General features: G+C 42.1%; 1 protein-coding gene across 11 annotated transcripts in view; it reads right to left on the bottom strand.

Annotated features, from left to right (window-relative positions):
* The window catches only part of SYNE2 (spectrin repeat containing nuclear envelope protein 2), a 197853-nt gene that overhangs the window by 28511 nt on the left and 147898 nt on the right, over window positions 1-21444 (bottom strand). For all 11 annotated transcript variants that reach the window (XR_010473239.1, XM_065065861.1, XM_065065855.1 and 8 more), the window contains 11 exons: window positions 19729-19908; window positions 18186-18314; window positions 17474-17628; window positions 16981-17128; window positions 15691-15785; window positions 14340-14574; window positions 12734-12928; window positions 11842-11967; window positions 9914-10069; window positions 6140-6298; window positions 4515-4681 (listed from right to left, as the gene is read on the bottom strand). Coding sequence is in view for 10 of the 11 variants with exons in the window: in XM_065065861.1 (XP_064921933.1) it covers window positions 4515-4681; window positions 6140-6298; window positions 9914-10069; window positions 11842-11967; window positions 12734-12928; window positions 14340-14574; window positions 15691-15785; window positions 16981-17128; window positions 17474-17628; window positions 18186-18314; window positions 19729-19908 (1745 nt within the window). In the remaining variant the exon portion in view is untranslated. The remainder of the gene's footprint in view (window positions 1-4514; window positions 4682-6139; window positions 6299-9913; window positions 10070-11841; window positions 11968-12733; window positions 12929-14339; window positions 14575-15690; window positions 15786-16980; window positions 17129-17473; window positions 17629-18185; window positions 18315-19728; window positions 19909-21444) is intronic.

The following is a 21444-nucleotide window of genomic DNA, read 5'->3' as shown; positions in this document are numbered from 1 at the left end:
CCTGCTATATACATCAAAAAAGTGCCTTTTTCCGCAAGGCTGAAAACATGGGCCAGACCCACCAAGGAAGAAAACACATCACAGTGTGCCCAAAGCCAGAGCAGCTGAGAAATGGCACCCTTCTTCCACAGCTCAGTGGAAGCGGGATGCCCAGAGGTAGAGAAATAAGCATTTCTTACTGCAGAGACCAGTCTGCAGACCCAAAAACGCTGGAGGCAGCCCCTGATGAAGCTGGCAGTTTTAATGAAGGCTCAAGCATGGTCCCAACGCTTTGCACAACCCCAGGCAGGGCAGACACCCTCCCGAGACACGTCACCCACCAGCACTATGCAAACTGCTGAAGGCCAACACTTCCCTGCTGGGCTGGGAAGCAAAGAGTATTGATAGAGGATGGGCCAGGGAAGGACACCGAGGGACGTGGCTGTGCACAACACGGTTCCTTGGCAATTCCTGACAGTTAATGCATTGCCAGGGAGTGCTGCTCCAGAACACGTGGCGATGTAGATCCCACCCCACAGGTTTTTGGCTGTGTACTCCCCGCATCTAGCCCGTGTGCACCCTCTCCTCCTGTTTCAGGCCTTCACTTGGGTGCATGTGCAAGAATGCAGTGATTTCTTCTGGCAGAATGCTGCTATGAGGCTGGTGACAAGAGAACAGAAGCAAGAGATTTTCTGTGTCCATTTTTACAGTCAGCACAACACTCCCTTTCAGCCTGTTAGTATGTTTGTATTCCCCCTCTATCAACAGAAACTTCAGCACAAGAACCTCCCATGGTAAGAGTATCTTCTGAGCTGAACAGAAATTCATTTGTTCTCCTTTCCAAGAATACTAATATCTTGATGGTTACTTTATCCCATGAAAATTAACATTTTGAGGCTTTTCCAGGTTTGCACCAAGCCACCCTCCGGCTGCAACACACAAAGCAAAGCTTTTGTCACCACACGAGCCAAGCACAGGCATATAATGAAAGCATTAAGTCCTGCAAGTGCAGCCATATGGCAAATCTGAGCTTGTCACCATGAACTAAGAGAATCACTTCAAGGGCTAAATGGAGAGCTCACCTAATTTGCCCATCTGTCCCAGGACGTTTATTGGTTTAAAAAGGTGAAACAAGCTATCAGGAAGAATGTTTTGTATTGATACATTGGCCTGAGACCGGTTTGGTTTCATGTTGCAATCACACAGCCATACACTGCACTACAGAAAAGAGAACACATTACTCAGGTTACGGGGCCAGCTATGGAGACATAAGAAACCACAGAACTGAAATTGGCTATAAATAACCTCAATTAGACTCCTTTGTGGATACAGGTTATTTTATACTCTTTAACCACAGGATCACAAAGATTCAGCACCCAGAATGGAGGATTGGCTTCGAACACACACCTATTCGATGTAGAAGCTATTCAATGTACATTTTCTCTGCCTACTCAGTGTATGGCTCTGTATTCTACTTACTGGCCAATTCTTGGCTTGCCATGAAGACAGAGTGAGATCTGGTCCTTGTCCCTGAGATGCAGAGTCACTGGGGTCAGGGAAGCCGGGCTGTGATCTGTGGTACACCCACAAGTGCAAATAGATGGGGATGCTGGTTTTGTGTTTAACAGAAAGTGCTGAAGTTGTAACAATCTTCAAGTGGTCAGAGATTCAGCACCCAAAAACTAAGAAAATTTTCACTTCATTCAACTTGTTGCAGCTACCGATTTGAAAACCCAAGAGCAAAACCACTTGCTCATTCCATGAAAATAAGTTCCTACAAGTAGCTTTTTCAGGAGTAAGACAAGATTGTCTTCCTACCATGGTTGAAATTAATCCTTTCCCTCCAGGCAGCATTCTCCTCCCTCCGTCACCAAACCTTCCAACGCCCTCTGGCCATCCTGCCCTCGAGCTTTTCCTCCATCCTTTTTATCTTTGCCAAGAATTGAAGCAGTGCCAATACAAAGAGCTTTGTCCAGGTCATGGGCAGCAGTTGTGCAGCTCTGCAGTCTCTCCTCACAGCCCCTGGACCATGGCCTATGGGCTCCAACTCCCTGGAGCCAAACCATCCTGCCCATCAAATGGAACTGGTGACAGCAGACGTTTGAGATCCTGTGAAGGTGTCTGGATTGTGATGACTTCACACAACATGGCCCACACGAACTTTGCCACCACTCTATTTCATGTGCTCCTTCAACACAGTTTAAACATGCTTTTTTTCAAAAAGTTTTAGCAAAACTAAACTGAAAAGGAAGGAGACAGTCTACCAGCATGGGGCATTGCAACCAACGCTCACAGGTCATCTCGACTCCAGCCCAAGGCTCCTTGCTCTGCTCTGCTCCTCCAAAGAAGTCCAATTTGTGTCACACCTGCGACTGGTAGAACTGCTGCTTCCTCCCTATCGCCCAAGCTTAAGAGAGGCTTCCCAAAAGCACAGGAGGAGCCTCCTGTTGAGCACCCTGAAGCATATTTGAGTGAGATGAAAATTTCAGATGGCTGAAGTCTAATTTAATTATTTCGGAATTCAAATGTCAGTGGCAACGGAGCAGTATAGGAGTGATCTTGAAAGTTGGAAGGTTGTAAACAGGGCAAAATAAACTCTTAGGACCACACTTAGATTCTGTTGTGAGTGTCTAGTCTGGTAGTTATCTATTAATAATATCTATCACTGAGCAGCCAAGAACAGCTGAGCTGCAATCCAAGCCCAGGCAAGGTGAATTACGTGAGGGAGGAGATGCGATGCACTGGAGCTGCAAAACGCTGCAATACACTGAACCTTTGTTAGCATCAAGTCCGAGAGGACCAGCAGAGCCCACTGGGCTGCCTGATAACCTTGGACCACCTGCTTACAACCCTGTTTTGTCAAGTCCTCCCAGTTCATTACCCTGGTCCTGAACATGAAGTCTATGGAAATGGCATGTTAACGCTGGTATGTTCCAGACCTTTTGGGGTAATAACACAGGAATGGTCATAAAGCATCACACCGACCCCCTCGGTAGCTGCAATATCCACTTGGATATCCAGTTCTGGGAGCTACATTCATGCTCTAGGCAAATCTGCATTAACGTACCTCAAAGCACCACCATACACTTGTCTGAAGATAAAGATTTAAGATATCACACGTAGACAAACAAGTGCTGTGTTGTCACAAACTACTTGAGTAAGACTGCCAGATCTCGTATCCCCTCAGTTCTTTGGCATATTTTCCTAAAAATTAACTAGAAATGTGCTATATTTACCATAATTTTAAAATAGTGCATTTTAATGTGCATTTAAAAAAATGCTGCAATTCAAAACTAACACACAGCAGAACACAAATTATCATTGAAGCATTTTAAAAGTTCTGTCTTACTGTAGGATGAGAAAAGAAAAAGTGCTGCTATAAAAGTGAAGCTTTCTTTCCTATACCAGATCAAACACAAAGACACTGTGAGAAGAACCATTGCAGGAATATCTGCAAAGTGGTAGATCTTAAGAAGGCAGCTTCTGCTTAATCATTCACAGCTCATGTGTCACCATTAATTCAGATCTCATTCCTGATTAAGACCCAGCATAGGCAGAGTTACATTTTTGCAGCATAACCACCTGCCTCATGTGTCCCAAGTGTTAACTGAATAAGAGAATTGCTGCAGGCCCAGAGAGAGGGGTTATAGGTGAAACAAAACCTTGGGAGAGAAATTTAGACCAATACTAACTTGGCATTAGCCTAATTATTCCTGGATTACTAATAAACTTGGACAGGCAGTGAGAGCAGCCCAGCATCCTCCTCCCAAGCTGTGGTAGAAACTCAGATAACAGTGAAATGGGATCGTCTCAGTAAGGCTAATACTAAAATGGTCATGATGTTCTTAACTCTGTCAAGTATAATAAAGGTGTTTAATCCTTTAAGAAGAAGTCATTGCCTAGACTTTGCTGGTTTATGTTTTAATTTCAACTGATAGTATTTTCGATTTCACTGTCATGCAGAAGTTCCTGAATTCAAAAACTAAACTCACGGTATAGTCTTCCAGTTGTTTTTATGGGAGAGATTGAGTAAGGAAATAGCACTAATAGGAAATGTAATTTCATACACTTTTGAATGTAAAAAAGGAACATTATCATTGTATAAATCTACAGAGACAGGCTGGGAATCTATTCCCGAATTCTGTGCATTCAGATAAAGGGTAAAATAAAAGTTTGTCTTAAAACAGGAGGCTCTCCTAAAGAGCCCAAACACACTCCTACCATACTGCCTTAAAACTTAAGTTGTAATTCAACACATGAAACAGAAAAATCACTCTTCCTTTTACATAGCTCCCATGTTTCAAATTATATTTCATATGAATTCTTAGACCCTGCCCTCTGCCATTAGATAAATTAAGACATTTGGTGTCATAATACAGTAACAAGTCATAACAAAAAAAGCATTAGCTTCAGTTTAATTTGACTCTCAATGAATTTGAACAGAACTGAAAAATCACATTAGTCTGTTTCTGACGGTCAAGGACACGAGCCTCTGACTTTTATGTCATATAAAATACTGAAAATCATTTTCTTACCGTGCTCCAATGACATCAAAGAGATGCTGCCAGCGATCATTGATTTTGTTGAGCTTATCATCTATTTCTGCAACTCTGCTCTTGTTGCTAGCCTTGATTAGCTGATCGCCCATTTGTTTCAAGTGAAGCTTATTTTCACTGAACAGGTTTATTTCTTCCATGCAATCCTGATAAATATACACAAACATGGCTTAATTTCTGAGTAAAACAAAACAAAACAACAAAACCAAAACAAAATTATCTCTTTCTTTTCCCACGTCTGTGACTGAAGTCAGGTTTGGGTTGCAATGGCTGAGGTTTCTACATTAGCATGTAGAACTCTCTCACTTAAACCAAACCAAAACAAAAAAAATCCCTCAATGGAAAGGCACTCTCACAATGAAGCCACTATGAAAAAATAAGCAGCTTAAAGACCCTCAAGTGCCAGGAATAAGTACTCCTAAAAATAGCAGTTCGGTGTTCTAAATTTGTCTCTGCTTTCCTGATTTAACATAATTTTTTAATCAAGCTATCTCAAAAGAATCCAAATTCATGTCTATGATGGCTTTATTTTGTTGGTGTTCTTATCCAGAGATCTGTATTAGACACCGAGACCTTTAAGCCATGAGATGGAACACTGCAGCAAAATAATGGTCCTATTTAAAATGAAGTTAATACAAAAGTACTAGAAAGCACTGACTGCATTGACTACCAAGGAGAAGGGCAAGAATTAGGTTTTATTTTTTGTTTGCGGTAACTTCTTGTTTGCCTGGCATGAGGCCTACCCATCATTTAACCTTCTCTTTGCTTTCTGACTACCAGTTCTGCAACTGGTGATGGAGGTGGAGGTGGTGAGAGCAGCGAGTGGCTCCCAGGACACCACTGATCCCAGCGGGGAAAGTTCTGAGCAGTGCTGGATGTGCACGTGTGCCCCACAACCCCAACAGCCCAGACCCCCTGCCACCGCAACTCACACATCACACTCCATGCCTAAATGCAGCCAGGTGGCATTTCTGTTTTGTGTTATAGAATAGAATAATAGAATAATTGTGGCTAGAAGAGACCCTTAAGATCATCAAGTCCAACCATAACTTGGCATTAAACCATGTCCCTAAGAAACTCCTCTGCACATCTTTTAAACACCTCCAGGGATGATGACTCCACCATTTCCCTGGGCAGACTGTTTCAATGCTCGACAACCCTTTTGTGAAGAAATTTCTCATAATAGTCAATCTAAACCTCCTCTGGTGCAAGTTGAGGCCATTTCCTCTTGTCCTGTCACTTGCTACTTGAGAGAAGAGACCAACACCCTCCATGCTACAACCCCCTTTCAGGTAGTTGTAGACAGTGATAAGGTCTCCCCTGAGCCCCCGTTTCTCCAGGCTGAGCAGCCCCAGTTCCCTCAACCGCTCCTCATAAAACTGGTTCTCTAGACTCCTCACCAGCTTCATTGCCTTATGCTCCAGGTCTGAACACCAAGTAGAAGAATACGAGCTGAGGCTAAAAAAGCTCATCTTCTCACAAAAGCCTGTACTTGCTGTTTTTATATCACATATCGTTTCTGAGAGGCAAGGAAGAAATGAGGAATGGCATCTCTATAATGAGCTATCAGGCTGCAATTGAAGAAAAGTGGCGTTACTACTTACCTTCTGCAATTTGTCTATCATGTCTTCAATGCTAACATCTGCAGTCTGTAACACTTTGCTTTCCATTTGTACCAGCCAGGAGCACAGCTCCTTATTCTTTTCATTGAACACAATCCAGGCATTGAGCCTGTCCTCGATCTCCTGCTTCCGCAGAGACACCTATGGATAAGCACACACGTTAACCGCTGGCAACATCTCCCTCAGGAAGGAAACCAGCAATTATGAGCCCTTTAATTTCTAGTCTGTGTTTGATCATCTTCCATTTCACAGGAGAACTTATTAAATATCTCTAGCTCTCTTTTCAAAGCCAGCAAGCAGACTGTTACTACATCTTATTTTGGATAGCAGGGCCAAAAGTTGACTAGCAAACACCAGATTCTCTCCCTCAGAAGAATTAAACTGAGTGAGAGCTTTATAAATAATGAGCTTATATAACAATTTAAATATTACTCAGTGAAAACCTGAAAATGCCAAACAAAGAAGGAATATAAAATATATAACTACTACATACTGTTCAGTACAGTCTCACATATAACACAAGAGAAATAACACATAGGTAAGTTCTTCTTTTTCTGCAACTGTAAGAGAAACTTTGCAACTACTGACTGCAATTACTTTATCTCTATATCTCTTTACTTTCCATTTGTTCACCAGCTCTTGGAGAACTTCCAAAAAAAAATCAGCATCAAGAATCTATCCTTTTTATTGAAAACTATGGATTTTTTCCCCTCAAAATTACATTTGCCAGGACAGATAAACAAATTATCTAGACAGGGAAATTATGGTCTGATGCTGCCTGATCCAGCAAAGCTAATACAACTGCTCCAACATGACATAAAGAAGCAAGGTCACTCTTCTAGTAGCTAACAGTATTTATTTCTAGCCTAGGGATCATATATATGTATTTGTATTCATTTGTCTACTTTGATGGACTTCTGTGCTAAGATATATGGGACAGAAGAAGTGAAAAAGGGTACAAGTTCTACTAAAACAAAACAAGACAAACAACTAACCCCTCAGCAATAAACTTTGTGTAAAGAAGACTGAGCACAACATTTTTCTTGCCTTAGCTGCGAATGGTCACTCTAAACATCACCCCAGGGCAGGACACATTCCCTCTTCACATCTAACATGCACCTTATATAGTATATGACTCTTCAAAATGCCATTACAGATCCTTCTAGACTAATCTCTAATACTATTTTTTACCTTAGAGTGAAGTTTAAGTGTGTAGTGCAGAAGCAAAACCAGCTCCACCTAACACCAAGATCAAAATAGGAGGCACCAAGTGATCTCCCACTATATTGCTTCTGTCCTTTAAAATTCTGATTATTTTTTTTTTTTTGAGGAGGGGATGGGAAGGTGAAAGTGATTTCTAAATCTTTCATGCTGATCTAAGCAAAGAGATGAGGCCGAAAGCACTGTCTTGGGACACATGGAAACAATCTCTGAAGTTCTCACTGGGAAGAAGTCTTCTGGGGACCACAGGGACCTCAGAAAGTCTCCTTATGAGGGCTCTGCTCTGGGATGCTCCTTCCCACTCTCAGCCTCAGAGCTAAGAGGGTAAACCTCTCATCTTTCCTCCACCACTTGCAGCATCTCCCACGTGCAGAGGCGAGTTAACTTGGTCCATGGAAGAAGAGACTATGCACATCAGCAAAACCATTGTTAAACCCTGCAATGATCCTGACTCCCTTTTTGTGTGGTAAGCACGGGTCAAGGCAGGATTTTAGGAGCAGGAAGCCACTTTGAGCTGGCTAAGCAATACATATCAGGGGTAAAACAGGAATGAGCCAAAAATTCCTAGTCAAGCTTCTAGGAACATGAGCTCTTCAAGCCTTGCTTTGAGCATTTTCTCCTCAGCCCAGCTGTCCCAGTACCAGCTCCAGTTCTGCATCCCCAGTGTGAAGCAGGAGCAATCTGGCCATCCCCAAGGGAGGCTGAAAATACATCAAGGCCCAGGCATCCAACCCATTCGTTAGGACAGGACACTCACTGATGTGAACAGTTAAATCTCTGACCTACATGTACCTTGCACAGGCAGCTATATCAACGCTAATCCCTTGAGCGCATCTGCTCTCTCAGTGTGTGTGTGTCCCTGCCCAGGCTGGCGCAGGCGTCTGGCTGCCCCGCTCCCGTGGCCGTGACAGCTGCAGCCGCCTCTCGCTCTCAAAGGCTTTCACCTCTCCGCATTTATACAGCAGATTTCTTTTCACACAATACAGTCCTCTAATTTGCTAGCCAAAACAAAGCAGTTGTGCCAGCAGCAGAACGGATAAAATTCTGCTTTCCTACCCCGGTGTCCAGGGCTGAGCATCCCTGCGGGCTCTCGGGAGACTCATTAGAGCTGTGTAAACATTTCAGTACAGATTCCTCTCGCTACACATTTTTGTGTGCCTAACCCAGTCACATTAACGGCACCCCTTCCTTCTCTCTCAGATAAACTAACCTAAATGCTGTCCCCTCAGGAAATTAAAATAGAAATTTTGAATACAATCTAAGTAAATTACTATGGGAAATTGCTACTTGGATAGACTGTAGTGGGGTACATGCAAAAGATAGCTTAATTTTCTGGGCTGTTCACAACAGTTCAAACAGCAGGCATCAGCAGTTCACCAGAAAAGGAAAAACAAAGTTCTCTCATTTATAGGCTTAACTACAGATTTCCATTAGGAAAATGCTTCAGGCATTTTGATTTAAAAATAATGGCCTATATTTCTCAGGAGGGGGGAGAGTGTCTCTGGAATTATTTTCAGAGTTCAGGAACAATACAGACAAAACACTGGTTGTATATTAACTATTCAGTTTAAGGCAAAGATATTAAATTCTTCTTTCATGTTGCAATGCAAAAAAAATAAACCTAAATAACTATTTCATCACACCAAAGTTTGTGAAATAAGCGTAGCTGTTCGTTACTCTGGCAATATTCCCACCAGGATTGCTTTACCTTTGCCTGAGTAAGGGTTAGGCACAAAATACTAACTCGCTTCAATACTTCTTTACAAAATGTAAAAGAAAAGCTATTGACTTGTAAAGAGAGACAAGAGTTTGGCTTGCAGGCATCCAGAGCCATCCAGAGTAACTTTAGATCCCCAAGTATTTGACTTCTTCCAATCCTGTTAACAGGGCAAAGTAAACACACATTCAATCTGCATAATAACATAATGAATCAAGTTCATGTGACTTTGCTGGTAAATGTTCCCCAGCAATCTTACAGGCAGCACTAAATCAAGTGTAATATTGCAAGAAGCCACAAAGAATGCAAATGTTTCACAGTATTTTACTGCTATGAAAAAGTCAGTTCTTAATGTGTTTAAACCCAAGAAGCCAGTAGTTAAACACATTTAAGTTTTCTTTATCAACTCTGCTGGTGTGTTTTTTAACATCAGATTGCAAAGACCTCCCCCTTTCCTTCCCTGCTTCATGCCCTCGGGCAATTCCCGTGTTTATCCCTCTCTCCCCCTCCTTCCCTTTGGCAGCCCAGAACAAAGCCACCTATTTTAGTAAACAGCTGCATTTTTGCTCTGTGCAGTTCAGGCACTCACTAGTTAAAAAGGTTTTGGTTGTGTGGGTTTGTTTGTGGGGTTTTTTTGCCTTTTTTAAAAAAATCTCATCAGTCTGTTTCCAGGAAACAAAGGACAAACTTCACCCCTGGCCAGCTGCACGAGGAGAACCCCCCACCCAAGGCTGCAAGAGTGAGCCTGCTGACCCCCTCCTTGTTTTCTGTTCCACGAACACCTCATTATAAAGCCCCAGAGGATGCGGAACACTTACCCGCAAGCAGAGCTCTTCCCACTGCCTGTGCAAATGTTCAACTTGCTCCTTGAGCACCATCACGTCCTCGCTGAGGATGCAGTGAGCCAGCTCCACCTTCATGGCCCGCAGCTCCTTCATGTTGTGGGCCCAGTCCGCCAGCGACTGCTCCAGCTCCTGCATGGAAGCGCACCCAACACAAGCCTTGGCACTAAGCTCTGCTTTCCAAACCTGCTGCTTAATCCCCTGCCTGGGCGGTGGGGGAGGAGGGGAATGTGCAGCAGCCTGTGCAGCGCTCCCCGGCCGGACTGGATGGGGTCCCCCCTGGAATTTGGCTCAGCGCCCAACTGGGAGCCCACTGGAGCCCAGGGCTGAGCTGCTTCTCATCAACTGGGGCAGCAGGAACCTCTGAAAGGGCCGAAAGGCTGCCTGACCCCCTGCAGCTCCCCAAGCTCCAGGGCAGCGTTTGGAGTTTCACATCCAGGAAGGAACATGCCCACTTCTTTTTTTTTTTTTTAATTATTATTTTGGTCAGGTTGTTTTCCACCTCCATTTGTTGCAATCTCAGGTTATTTACTTAAAAGCTAAAAAAAGAAAATTTGTTCCCCTCTCTAATGAATTATTTCACAGGCGCTTCTTTAGATTTCTCAGAAACCTGGAGCTTTTAAACTTCTCATTCACACAAACACATTCTTTCCTGCTTCATGCCCTCAAATCCCCTTTTCCTTTTTAACAAGGTCATGCATTTTCCCGATCAGTGTTAAAATTGTCATGTAAAAAGCAGAGACACCACTGTACACACTGGGAAACAGGATATTCCACACGAGGTACTATATGTCCCATTTTGCAAGGCGGTTGCTGGGCAGTGTCATTGGTTCTTCTAACAAAAAAAAAACCACCCTCTTCCAGAGCATCCAATTTGTCTCATTTTAAAGGGAAAAAAATTGTGTTTGCATCAGAAATGTGTTGAGTCTAAACCCTGTGCATTGTCACAGGTCTTTTGATCCAGTCACTTATCTAAATCATAAAAAAAATCTGGAGGAAAAAAAATCCAAACAAACCTGAGACTAAAATTCACCTGAGCTCCAAACAAATTACACCCCATAGATGTGCACACATGCATTTATATATCCTAACAACAGTCAAATCCCTGCAATAATGTAGCTAACGATGGACCCTGACACCTCCGTGGCTGAATTTCTCTTACTGGAATAAGAGGCAGGAGCTGTGTGCTGCCATCTCACAAATAATCCAGGGCTACAGCAAGGCCGCTGTCGTGGGAAAGGCAGCCAGCACTCACAAAGAAGATTTCAGACAGCTGATAATGAGTTCAAAGCCTTGGCTTGTTAATAAGCTTATTTGTTCCCACTACATAGGTCAACAATTCACTTCATAAAGGGATGATGAAAGACTGACCAGTCCAGACAGAATGTCTCCTATCCATTGGAGCTGCTTTCCTTGCCATTTAATTTTCCTAGTGCACTATGGGCTGCAAGGGCTTTTGCCACTCCCTTACTCTTAATTTTCCTTCTCTTTAATTATTCTCAGATCCTGCAGGTGTGCACGGTGCTTTGCAGACTTATAAGGTCTCTTGCCTGAGGAGATCCCAGTCCAAAATGGACTGGAAAACAAAAAGCCATTCAGCCATTAGGACAGCAGCCAACTGAGCTGAGACCAGGGAGATTTTTCCTGTTTGTTTGAGGAACTACTTCTTTTAGAAGTTTGGACTGTGAAAAGGGAGCAGAAGCAGGAAAGAGAATCCAAACCACAAGTACTCCTTGTAATCTTCTTGGTTGGCTGGACTTTGCCAACTGGCAGCAATCAGGATGGTATAAAGCAGAGAAGTTCAGTGTCACTGAAGGGCAGGTAAGTGGGAAAACTGATTTTTAAAGGGATCAGGTGTTGTGCAAAGACTACATCTATTTAAATACAGTATGGCTGTTCAATACCTTAATGTGCTCCTTGGCTTTGTAGAGCTCTTCATGTTCAACTGGAAGTGGATCTTTTACTTTCTCCTTCAGCTCTTGCAGTCTGCTTTTTAATTCCTTGGTTTGCTTTTCACAGCAGTCCCAACTCTGCTCAAGGAGACGCAAGAAAGTTATAAAATGTTAAGATACTTTATAATGACATATTGAACCATATGGATATGTTACAAAATAGCCTCTTCAACCCACAAAAGGAAATAATCAAGTGCCCTGGTTATTTGGATTTTCTTTTTGATACATAGTACCCCCCACAAGAATTCGGTGTATGGATTTATCGAAGAACCCTCTCTTGTATTTAAGGTTTGCCTTGCAGAGCATTTCTGCTCATTTTGTTTTCTCCAACATGAGAGGCTTTAAGCATAGTATTTGTGCTGGCGATTGTATCAATGACAGTGTGGAATTTTAAGACATGATGTCTAGCCATGAAAGCAAATTCATTCCTCTAAGGAAATAAATATAGCCTCCCCTTTTCTTTAGAGGTGCAACAACAGGAGGAGCAACAAATCATGTTAACTCCTTCTAAGCTAAATTTTAGCTCAGGCTTCACAGCCCGAAGCAGGAGAGGGGCTCCACGCCATGGGGAGCATGAGGACAATCAGAGTGGGAACATCCATTGTAGCAACAACTGGATGCCAGCCCCACATTCCTTTGGAGAAACTGGGGACCACAGTTGGAGCTTCCCACATGCCCTGATGGCAGATGACAGGCACTTCCCTCCAAGCCCCCTGCAGCAAGCAGCAGCTCAGCATTTGCCTTGTTGGTACAGAGCTCAGCACTGGGAATGGTGGGGCAGGGAAGCTCTGTAGACCCAATGCCAGAGAAGCAGGTGCTGCTGCTCCCTGAGGGCATCATCTACCTGGACAGTGCTGCTGAGCTGCATCTTCTTCTTCTCCAGCTGGGCCTGGGTGTCCCCCCAGCTCTGCTGTAACTGGCTGAGCTCCTCCTGGAGAAAAGCGCTGGTCTTGGGATCGGAGACAGTGCGTAACTTCTCCCCGACATCAATGATTAAGGAGTACATGGTTTGCCACCTCTGAAAAATCACTGCCTTACTCTTTAAAAGAAAAAAAAAAAATTAAGTTAAAGTTGTTCTTAGCAAGTTTTAGAAGCACACTCTTAGCATTTCACTGGGAAAGAAGTGAAAATTCACAAAGGGAGTTACAAGGCACTAGTTGGTTCACATTCATGAAAGAGTCATGAAAAGATCTATCTGCTTTTTAGATTTCAGAGAAATCTCATCTTCTGATCTATATAACTCTGCAATGGCTTTTCACAGACTGAATCCATAGAGTCAAAGTGCAGCAGTTACAAGAAGATGGAAATTCAGTTGTCTGAGTTATTCTGAATCAAAAAAAATCAAATTCTGTTAGCACCTCTAGCATCAACAACAAAGACAAATCTTGCAGAGATAACAGCTCTGTTAATTATGACATACTCCAAGTGAAGTAAGCCATCAGTAATAATTTGCCTACAACACAAACTGGTCTATAACAAAAGCAGATATGATCATTGTTTCTTTCTGTAAAACAACAGCAGGAGGGAAGGGCAACTTGGAGTAGGAGGGAAAAGACTTTCTGGCTTTTCACACTAAGGAAAATCATGAGCACTAACTTAAAATCTACTGAAAATCGTCTTTACACAGCAGGTAAAAATAAAGATGAAATAAACTGGGCAAGTGCCAAATAGAATACTGGTAATGTGTTAATCCATCAACATTAGGTGCGTGGGAACACAATAAATCTTGGACCATGTGAACAATGTTCAATAATGTATTTTTGAAAGGTTTTAGATCGCCTTAAGCAACCTTCAAGTTCACTGCTTGCTTTTGCTTTCTTATAGAACGAAAGGGTGCATAATTAATTGGAAAACTAAGATACCTAAAATTAACAAAGGAAAATCTTTTTTTCCACTGCAGTAAAATGCAGAACTCGCTGTCCTGAAGAACTGCTGCCCAGCTCTGTGTGTCCTTGAGCGGTGGCTCCAAGGACAGACCCCCTTGCAAATGCTTTATTATCCTCTCTCCTGGCACCTTCTGCCCATCCCTGTGCATGCAGGACCCAGGTGGCCCGTCTTGCCACATCTGCGCCCGTTTCCTTCAGGTAAACTGCGAGTCCTGCGTTCAGCGGCCACGGCGATATGGTGCACACAGACCTAGAGGTACCTGCTGACCAGGGTTCCTGCTGAATCTCCCTGGCACCCTGCAATTCCATGTTCACTTCAGTGATATTTTTAAAGCACACAAGGCCACTAAATGACAATGTTGACCGGGAAGTTACCGACTATAATAAGCTTTTCACAATGTCACTTGTTTTCTCATTTTCTCACCTGTGCCAGCAAAAAGTGTCAGCAATTTTTTTTTCCCCGAAAGCATGTGATTTTAAAGCTTTTTACCTTACTGGACAGAACTTGTTTCTGTCTGAGAAAAAAATGAAGATTTTAGATTTATGAAAAATAAACAACGGTACCTTGAAATCATGAATTAGATTTCTAAGCTGGTAAAGGCTGTAGCAGTCCTGGCTCTTCACAGGTGCGAGGAAGCTGTTTGTATCAGCAAGAAATCTGCTAATACTCCGCAGGGAACTCCTGAAGAGCTGCCATTGACTCACAAGTCCATCGATATCCTTCTTCCTCTGCTGAACCATCCGGATAACATTCTGCCACTGCTCCTTCAGCAATGTGAGCTTGGAAATAAACTCTGTTCTGAAGATGACAAGTGTTGAGTGTTAATATATTTTGACCTCGAGGCTATTTTTTACAATAATTGTGATGGATTTCCATTTGCAATATTGTGCTCCAATTACAACACCCAACTACACAAAAAGCTCTATGCAGCTTTAAGCTCAGCCCTCCTCTCTGTATTCCATCTTTTAAGCAATCAAAAAAACACTTTTACGTAACACAAGAATGGATAATGCTGCGTCTTTCTTGCTGTTGTGGTAGAGCAGCATATATAGTACAGCAATCACAGAAACAATATGCACTGAACATTTATCCGAAGAAGGTGGTCGATGCAAGTGAGACAAGATCTCCGATTCTCTGCAAAATTGATCTGTGCTTTTAACATCATTGTATACTACAGCAGTGGGACCTAACTGCAAAGTGAAAAGGCTCTGTGTTGTTATTGAACCCATTCAAGCAGTTTTTGGCCCCTCCTACGACATGGTTGGGTGATCCAGCAGATCTAGCTGGAGTGGTTACACCAACTCTGGCAGAAAGGGGTAATGTGCTTGCAGCACAAGTGCCTGAGGCCGTTGAACCTCTGCTCACAAATACTGCTGCTTCTCACTCTACATGATTAAGAGAAAAGTATAAGATGATACTGATAAAGAACAGGTTTAGCTCCCATATGTTTTGTGTGGCCAGTGACTCAATGGCCTGTTGTGTGTGCCAGGGGCAACATGAGCAGTCTCACACCTCTGCAGTTTAAAAAGTAGAGAGATCTAGGAAGAGAGAAAAGATTCTTCATATGCAGCGTCTGTATTACCCTCTGTAAGGGGGTGGCTTCTCCGTCGCAGTTACAGTTTCCAGAACGGCAGGGTAGCAGTAGACATGAAAGCCTCCTGTTCAGGAGCAATTATTTTTGTTAGGTAGAGCATCCAGTTACTATCCAAAATGCAGTCTGGCCAGAACATCTGTGTTTCTTTCTCATAGCACCTCCTCACACTTTTGCAAAATGTGCCAGAGGGTTATTTAAAGAGTGAACCCAGTCAAGAATTCAGGTTTATGTCCTCATGACAGCAAAGATTCATACCATCTCCAAACAAGGAGCATATGCACTGAATTACCAGGATCTTAGGGAGAAAAACAAATAATTACCTTTTCTCTGCTTCTCCGGTTTCCAAGGAGAGTAGAACTTTTGCTATGATAGAATTAAATGTCTGCTGATTTATGGAAATTTCAGTTTGCAGCATCTGAAAATACCATGAGAACAAAAGTTTTAACTATTCACTGAGCAACTTTTGCATGAAAGCTCGTTCTGCTCCTCTCAGGTGACAGCTTTTATTTAGTTTTAAATACCGAAAGCTCTATTATTTTCAAGCGCTAGTGTCAAATACATTCTAAAAGATTCCACACTTTTTGGATACCAGGAGGAACTTGCACATATGTGATAGCAGAACCCACCAGGAGCTGTATGTTGCAGGTAATCTGAAGCCTGAAGTTTGCTGGACTCATTCATGAGAAACAAAATCTAGACAGAAAAACCCATTGGAAAGATATAAAGTAGCTACACATAAGGGTGAATTTACTCTATCACAATGAGCAGAAGTTAATTCTATAAATAATTTCATTGCAACGAATGGAGAGGTCTAACTAAAAGAGAGAAAATAACTTTCTGTGGACCCTAATGAATATCACTGACGTGCAGGGACTTAACGCCCTGTGGAATTGGCAGCAGTACCTCAGGTAGTGTGAAGCTCTGGTCCACTGCAGCAGCACAAAGCTCACCCTAACAGATGTTTAGCATTTACCACTTGATTTTTTTTTCTGTATTTTGGTTGGTTTTCCATCCTTTCACCACTAGGACAAAGTCTACAGAGAGAAACTTTGCTTAGAATTGCATCCACATTTTACTGCTCGCATGCAACGTGCCTTCTCCTCTGAATGGATGCTGTCATGCGTGCATGAAGCACCGTCTCTATAGCAAGAGTTTGGAAATATACCAGTGAAACAGACTTCCACCAAAATTTAACAACTGGTCAAAATGGAAATATGCTGTGAAAACATTTCGTTTTAAATGCCTTTCTTTTACAAACTGGTAAGGTTCCTGCCAGATCACCAGCAAACTGCTTAGCTAGTTGCCACGTCTTCAGGTGAGTTGCCACGGGTAAGTAACCTCAGGGTTGGGGAAATCCAGAACTTCCATGACACAACACTTGAGGACGCACTCCTAAAGGTCTGATCCCTGCAAAAAGGGATCCATCCATTTTGGAAGAGGATTCCACATTTCACAGTTTTCCTCTGAATAAGTGCAAGGCCACATTTAAAGAGTGAAATGCTCTGTAAAACTCTGCCCAGATCTACTTTCAAAAGGCATAGTATTTTCTAGAGATTTCCCCCCACCTTCATCACTCAAGAAGATGATTCAATTTTTAGAGTTAGCTTTACCTCATATACTCTCTGTTGCTCCTGCAGTTCTTCAAACCGTCCTGGAATATTTGTTTTTAAGGCTTCCTTCATTTTTTCTAAGAATTTCATCCAGTTTTCACATTTCTGAAAGAATTTCTTTTCATCATTTTGAGCTCCCTCAAGTATACTGTAAAACAAAAGAAGTCATCAGATACTGTTGTGTTGGTGCTTGTTTTTCTGGGTATGTTTGCATATGGTCTAACGTGATGGTTAGTAATACTAACATAACAGGGTTTTGTTTGGCACTTTGCTACCTTCTTCCCCTGTGAACATCCAGGTTTTTCTTCAAGTGACTTGGAATACAAACAGCCACTGAATAACCTGGAGTAAATTGAAAGGGCAGGAATTCAACTTGGAAACCCCCTGAGAAAGCTGAGAACAGATTGAAAGACTTCCCGTGCTCTAATTTGGTTTGGATTTTCCTCACAGAAAAGGCAACGGTTATAGTGGTTATTTGGTTTGCGTTGCAGACCTGCAGCGTTCCAGAGCAGCTGCTGTTTTCTGACTCCATTGCCGAGTCAGGCTCTGCATTTTCTTCAGGGTGAAGTCGCTGAGTGGCAGTTTAATGCTTGCTTCATTCAAACTCTCTATGCTGGGAGAAAGTGCAGCAAGCTCCAGTGTGTGATTCTGGAAGTAAAAGAAAAAAATGCAAAAAATTTACAGCCTTTCTTTCCTTTCAAAGCAATAAAGAAGCCTCTCCTGTAGGAAGCATCTGAATGTTATACATCCAAAATGCTAACCCAAAAAAAACCCAACACTTCTCTGCTAACTTCAAAGAATATAGGAAACAAAAAAGTCACAATTCCCTTACATAGGGCCTAATTTTCCAGCAGTACTGAACGGATACTCAAGAGCTGGTATTTGCAGATTTACTTTGTACCCTATGTTGATGGAAACAGGGCAGCTCCAGAGCAAAGCTGGGGAAAAAGATCTCCCATCAACCCCAGATCTACGTGAGCTTTCTCCCTGCCCAGGCAGACATTTGGCCTGCTATGCACACCTAGAGTTTTTATGAACTTAAATCATTGTTTTTTGTGTTTTGGATGAGATTATAGTTACTCTGGTGGAAGCGCTGTAACTATGATACTTAGGACAGAAATTGTTTGAAATAGGCGAGAGCTGGTATCCTACAGACACTTAAATCCTGAGTATGTATCTTGTTGTATTTGGGAATTCAAACATACCAAGAGCAATTCCGAGTTGTCTGTTTCTCCCTCTAGACAGAGACTATCGAAGGTGTCTGTGCAATTCTTGACATGACCCTCCAGCGTTTCCAGGCACTTATTGAAATCCTCCAGTTGTGAAAGATTGAACTAGAGTGAATATTGCATATTTACATTAATTATGATTTATTATTCAGCCATATATATATCCAATATACAAAGAAAAAGAACAGTAAGGGGTTATCATCAGGAAAACAAACAGACATTAAATCCAAATTCCAATGTATTCATAACTCAGCAATTGAACTTTTTTAGTTTGTGCACTGGATAAGGGGAAAATTTAAGCCAAAGCAGAGAACAAGAAATTTAATCTCTAAATCCTGAGAGACTCCTCTATCTGGACGGAATAGGGGCATCTGCGATACCTTTTTGTAGCCTTGGGCTGTTTGATTTATTGTGAAATTGGAAAGACAGAACTTAGTTTATCAGAGGGAAGGAACTTGTGAAAATGAGCTTCCCTTGAGCTGCACACAGGGGCTGCTCCCATGTGCCCACAGCCCTGGCATCAGCTCCGTGCAGAAAAATAACTAGGGCTGGAATTCAAATTCTTTATTCACTACATTGGCTTCTTTGGGTCAGGGAGAAGAGCAAAAATTAAACCACACATCTCTAAGAACATTGAAACAGCAAAAAAATTATAAGGAATGAATGGCAAAAATTGGTTTGGGGAGAGAGACAGTTCTGTGGTAATACTGCAGGGTTACACCAGAGAAAATGATTACCCAGAAATGAAATTTTTCACAGAGCGAGAAGTTCACAGGGAATATGAGAAAACTGTTATCTTCATAAAGATCTGGCTTCCAGCCATTGCACTGTGCTGGTAAATGGAGTCATAAATAGAGATGGCTGAAAATGTCTTGATGAATTTACTTTAGAACAGAAAAATTCATTTAAACCAGACTTTTTCACAGGAACAGATTTGTTTTACGTAAGTAAATGTAGAACAGTACATTTGCTTGGAAGCTTTCTCAGTAATACCTGCACAGAGGGGAAGTAAGTCCCACAGCACTCCTGTGAGCAGAGCATCATAGAGGGAAACCTGGATCCAGGTCCCTCCTTACTCTGTCTGAACAGCCATGTAAATCTGGTCTTCAAAATTAACATCAAATTACAACAGTTTTTGCTTGGTTTTGGGTACATTTTGTGCACTCTTATCAAAGCAAACTGAAGCCCTTAGGTTTTTTTCCAAAGTAGAGCTGTGGAAGTTTACAACTTACTTTTAAGTACATGGAATACGTTTTCTAACCTGCAGTCATCTGAGGGTCCTGCACTGCCTGACTGTATTAGGTCCACTTGCAAAGGCTTGTTAGAGCAACACGAACAGGTAAGAAGAATGAAACCTTTCCTTCATCTGTCCCTCTGGCTTCATGCATTATTTTTTTTACACAGTTGATCATACTGTCAGGCTTTATTTTACTGAAATTACATTTCAATTCAAGAACGACAGGGTTCTAGTGAACAAGTTACCTCACACTGACAGCTAATTTAATATTAAGAAAAATACCTCAAGTTCATCTAACTTCCCCTGCAGCATCTTTTCCAAATAGTGTGCTCTCTGGAGTGGCTGCAGCTTCTCCAAGAGAACGGCTTGAGCAGCTGTCCCAGCCTGCTGTTTTATCTGATCAGCCAGCAAAGACATCTGGGCATGGCATCCTGCTATGTTTTGAAGGCCATGCTGTAAATTCTGATGAGAGAAGGGGAAAGAAAAAAAGAAGTCAGCAAAAGAATCAGATCATCATTCATGTGCCACTTTCATTTAGTATCTTTTGTTGCTGTAACTAAGCTCTTTTTGTTGATCTCCTCCGGGAGCCTAATTCAGCTATGGTGAAAGCTTCAGTCTTTTACTCAGAGGATAATGGGAATCGCATCCACTGACTCCAGTGCTGGGAAAGGCACAGTTCGAAGTTCAATGGAACACCAGTGACCTCGGGCAGTGGGGTACTACTGCTACAGAGGAGAGCAGGGAGGGAAATCAGAATATCCCTCTCTACAGAATGGATTTGCACTGGCAGATGGAGAAACTGGGCCATGCTATCAGATAAGAAATGCTATTGTGTTACACACATTCCAGTACTTTGGATCCCTTAGTAACTGAGGACTATGGTTTTGGTTTTATTTATTCCCCTTTACTACAGAAATGATGCTATAAATTTAAACTCTAAAGGCAGTAAAGGGAGTAATTTTATATTTGTTCAGTGTTTTGACCTGGACAAGGAATAGCATCTTGAAATGTATGTATTTCTAGAACTGTCTATTACTTCTGGCCATGAAACCCACTGGATTTGTCACTGTATATTGTCTTTTCCGTGATTAATGAACAACGACTTGTGATTGACAGCAAAGAACAGACACGTTTCCCTAAAAAGCAAACTAGCTCTTTGTTCCTGACTCCTGTCTTTGGAATGGATCATATTGTAAACTGCCGCTTCAGTCATTTAGTAAAAAATCCAATTTGGTTTCTTACTTTCTACACAGAACTTTAATTTAATGTGCCAACAGAGTTCCACAAAACCATCATCGGTTTCTATAAAACCATAATCTTTCCTACCGGAAAAGATTAGAGTGATTAAAATACAGTTTTGTAATGCACATCTATTTTCAAACACACGTAACTCAAATGCCATACCACTGATCCCCATTCTTCCAACTCACCACTTTCAGAAAACACAATAAATTCCGTGTGTCCTACCCACACATGCCAGGACAGGACCTATGGTCATGCCTTGCTTAGTAGATACAAAACACTTCCCCAAAATTCCCAGAAAATGTGATGCCATTTTGCTGACATTTTGACGAATTAATGCCACAGCCATTAATAGATCAGAAGAAAGTGAAAGTGTTTGGGTCTAAGTTTTGCTGCTGTCAGAAATACATGAGCTCTCTTTCCCATAATGTAAAGTTTCTTAATTGGCCACATGCAAAATAGAGCACTTTGGGCTCCTTCCACTGTGGCTAGAGGTTCATAAAGCATGATGAATCACTGCTCTGTCCTAAAATAAGGATTATTATATTTCTTCGTTGCAGTCTGAATAAACCAAAAGTGTCAGAACCTAACGACAGCTCTGCTGTCTAGAGAGTCAAATGTACCCTTGTGGTCTCAGCATGAGATCTCATTTGCCTAAAGTCAGAAGCATTTAGAATAGTCTAATAAGCTTGGAAATCTGTGAACTTATCAGACCAGGCCAAAAAAAAAGTACCAAAGCCAAATGAAACCAATTTG

The sequence above is a fragment of the Columba livia genome, chromosome 5 (genome assembly GCF_036013475.1).
Source record: "Columba livia isolate bColLiv1 breed racing homer chromosome 5, bColLiv1.pat.W.v2, whole genome shotgun sequence".
Lineage (NCBI taxonomy): Eukaryota > Metazoa > Chordata > Aves > Columbiformes > Columbidae > Columba > Columba livia.
This window is presented reverse-complemented; position numbering and strand designations above follow the sequence as displayed.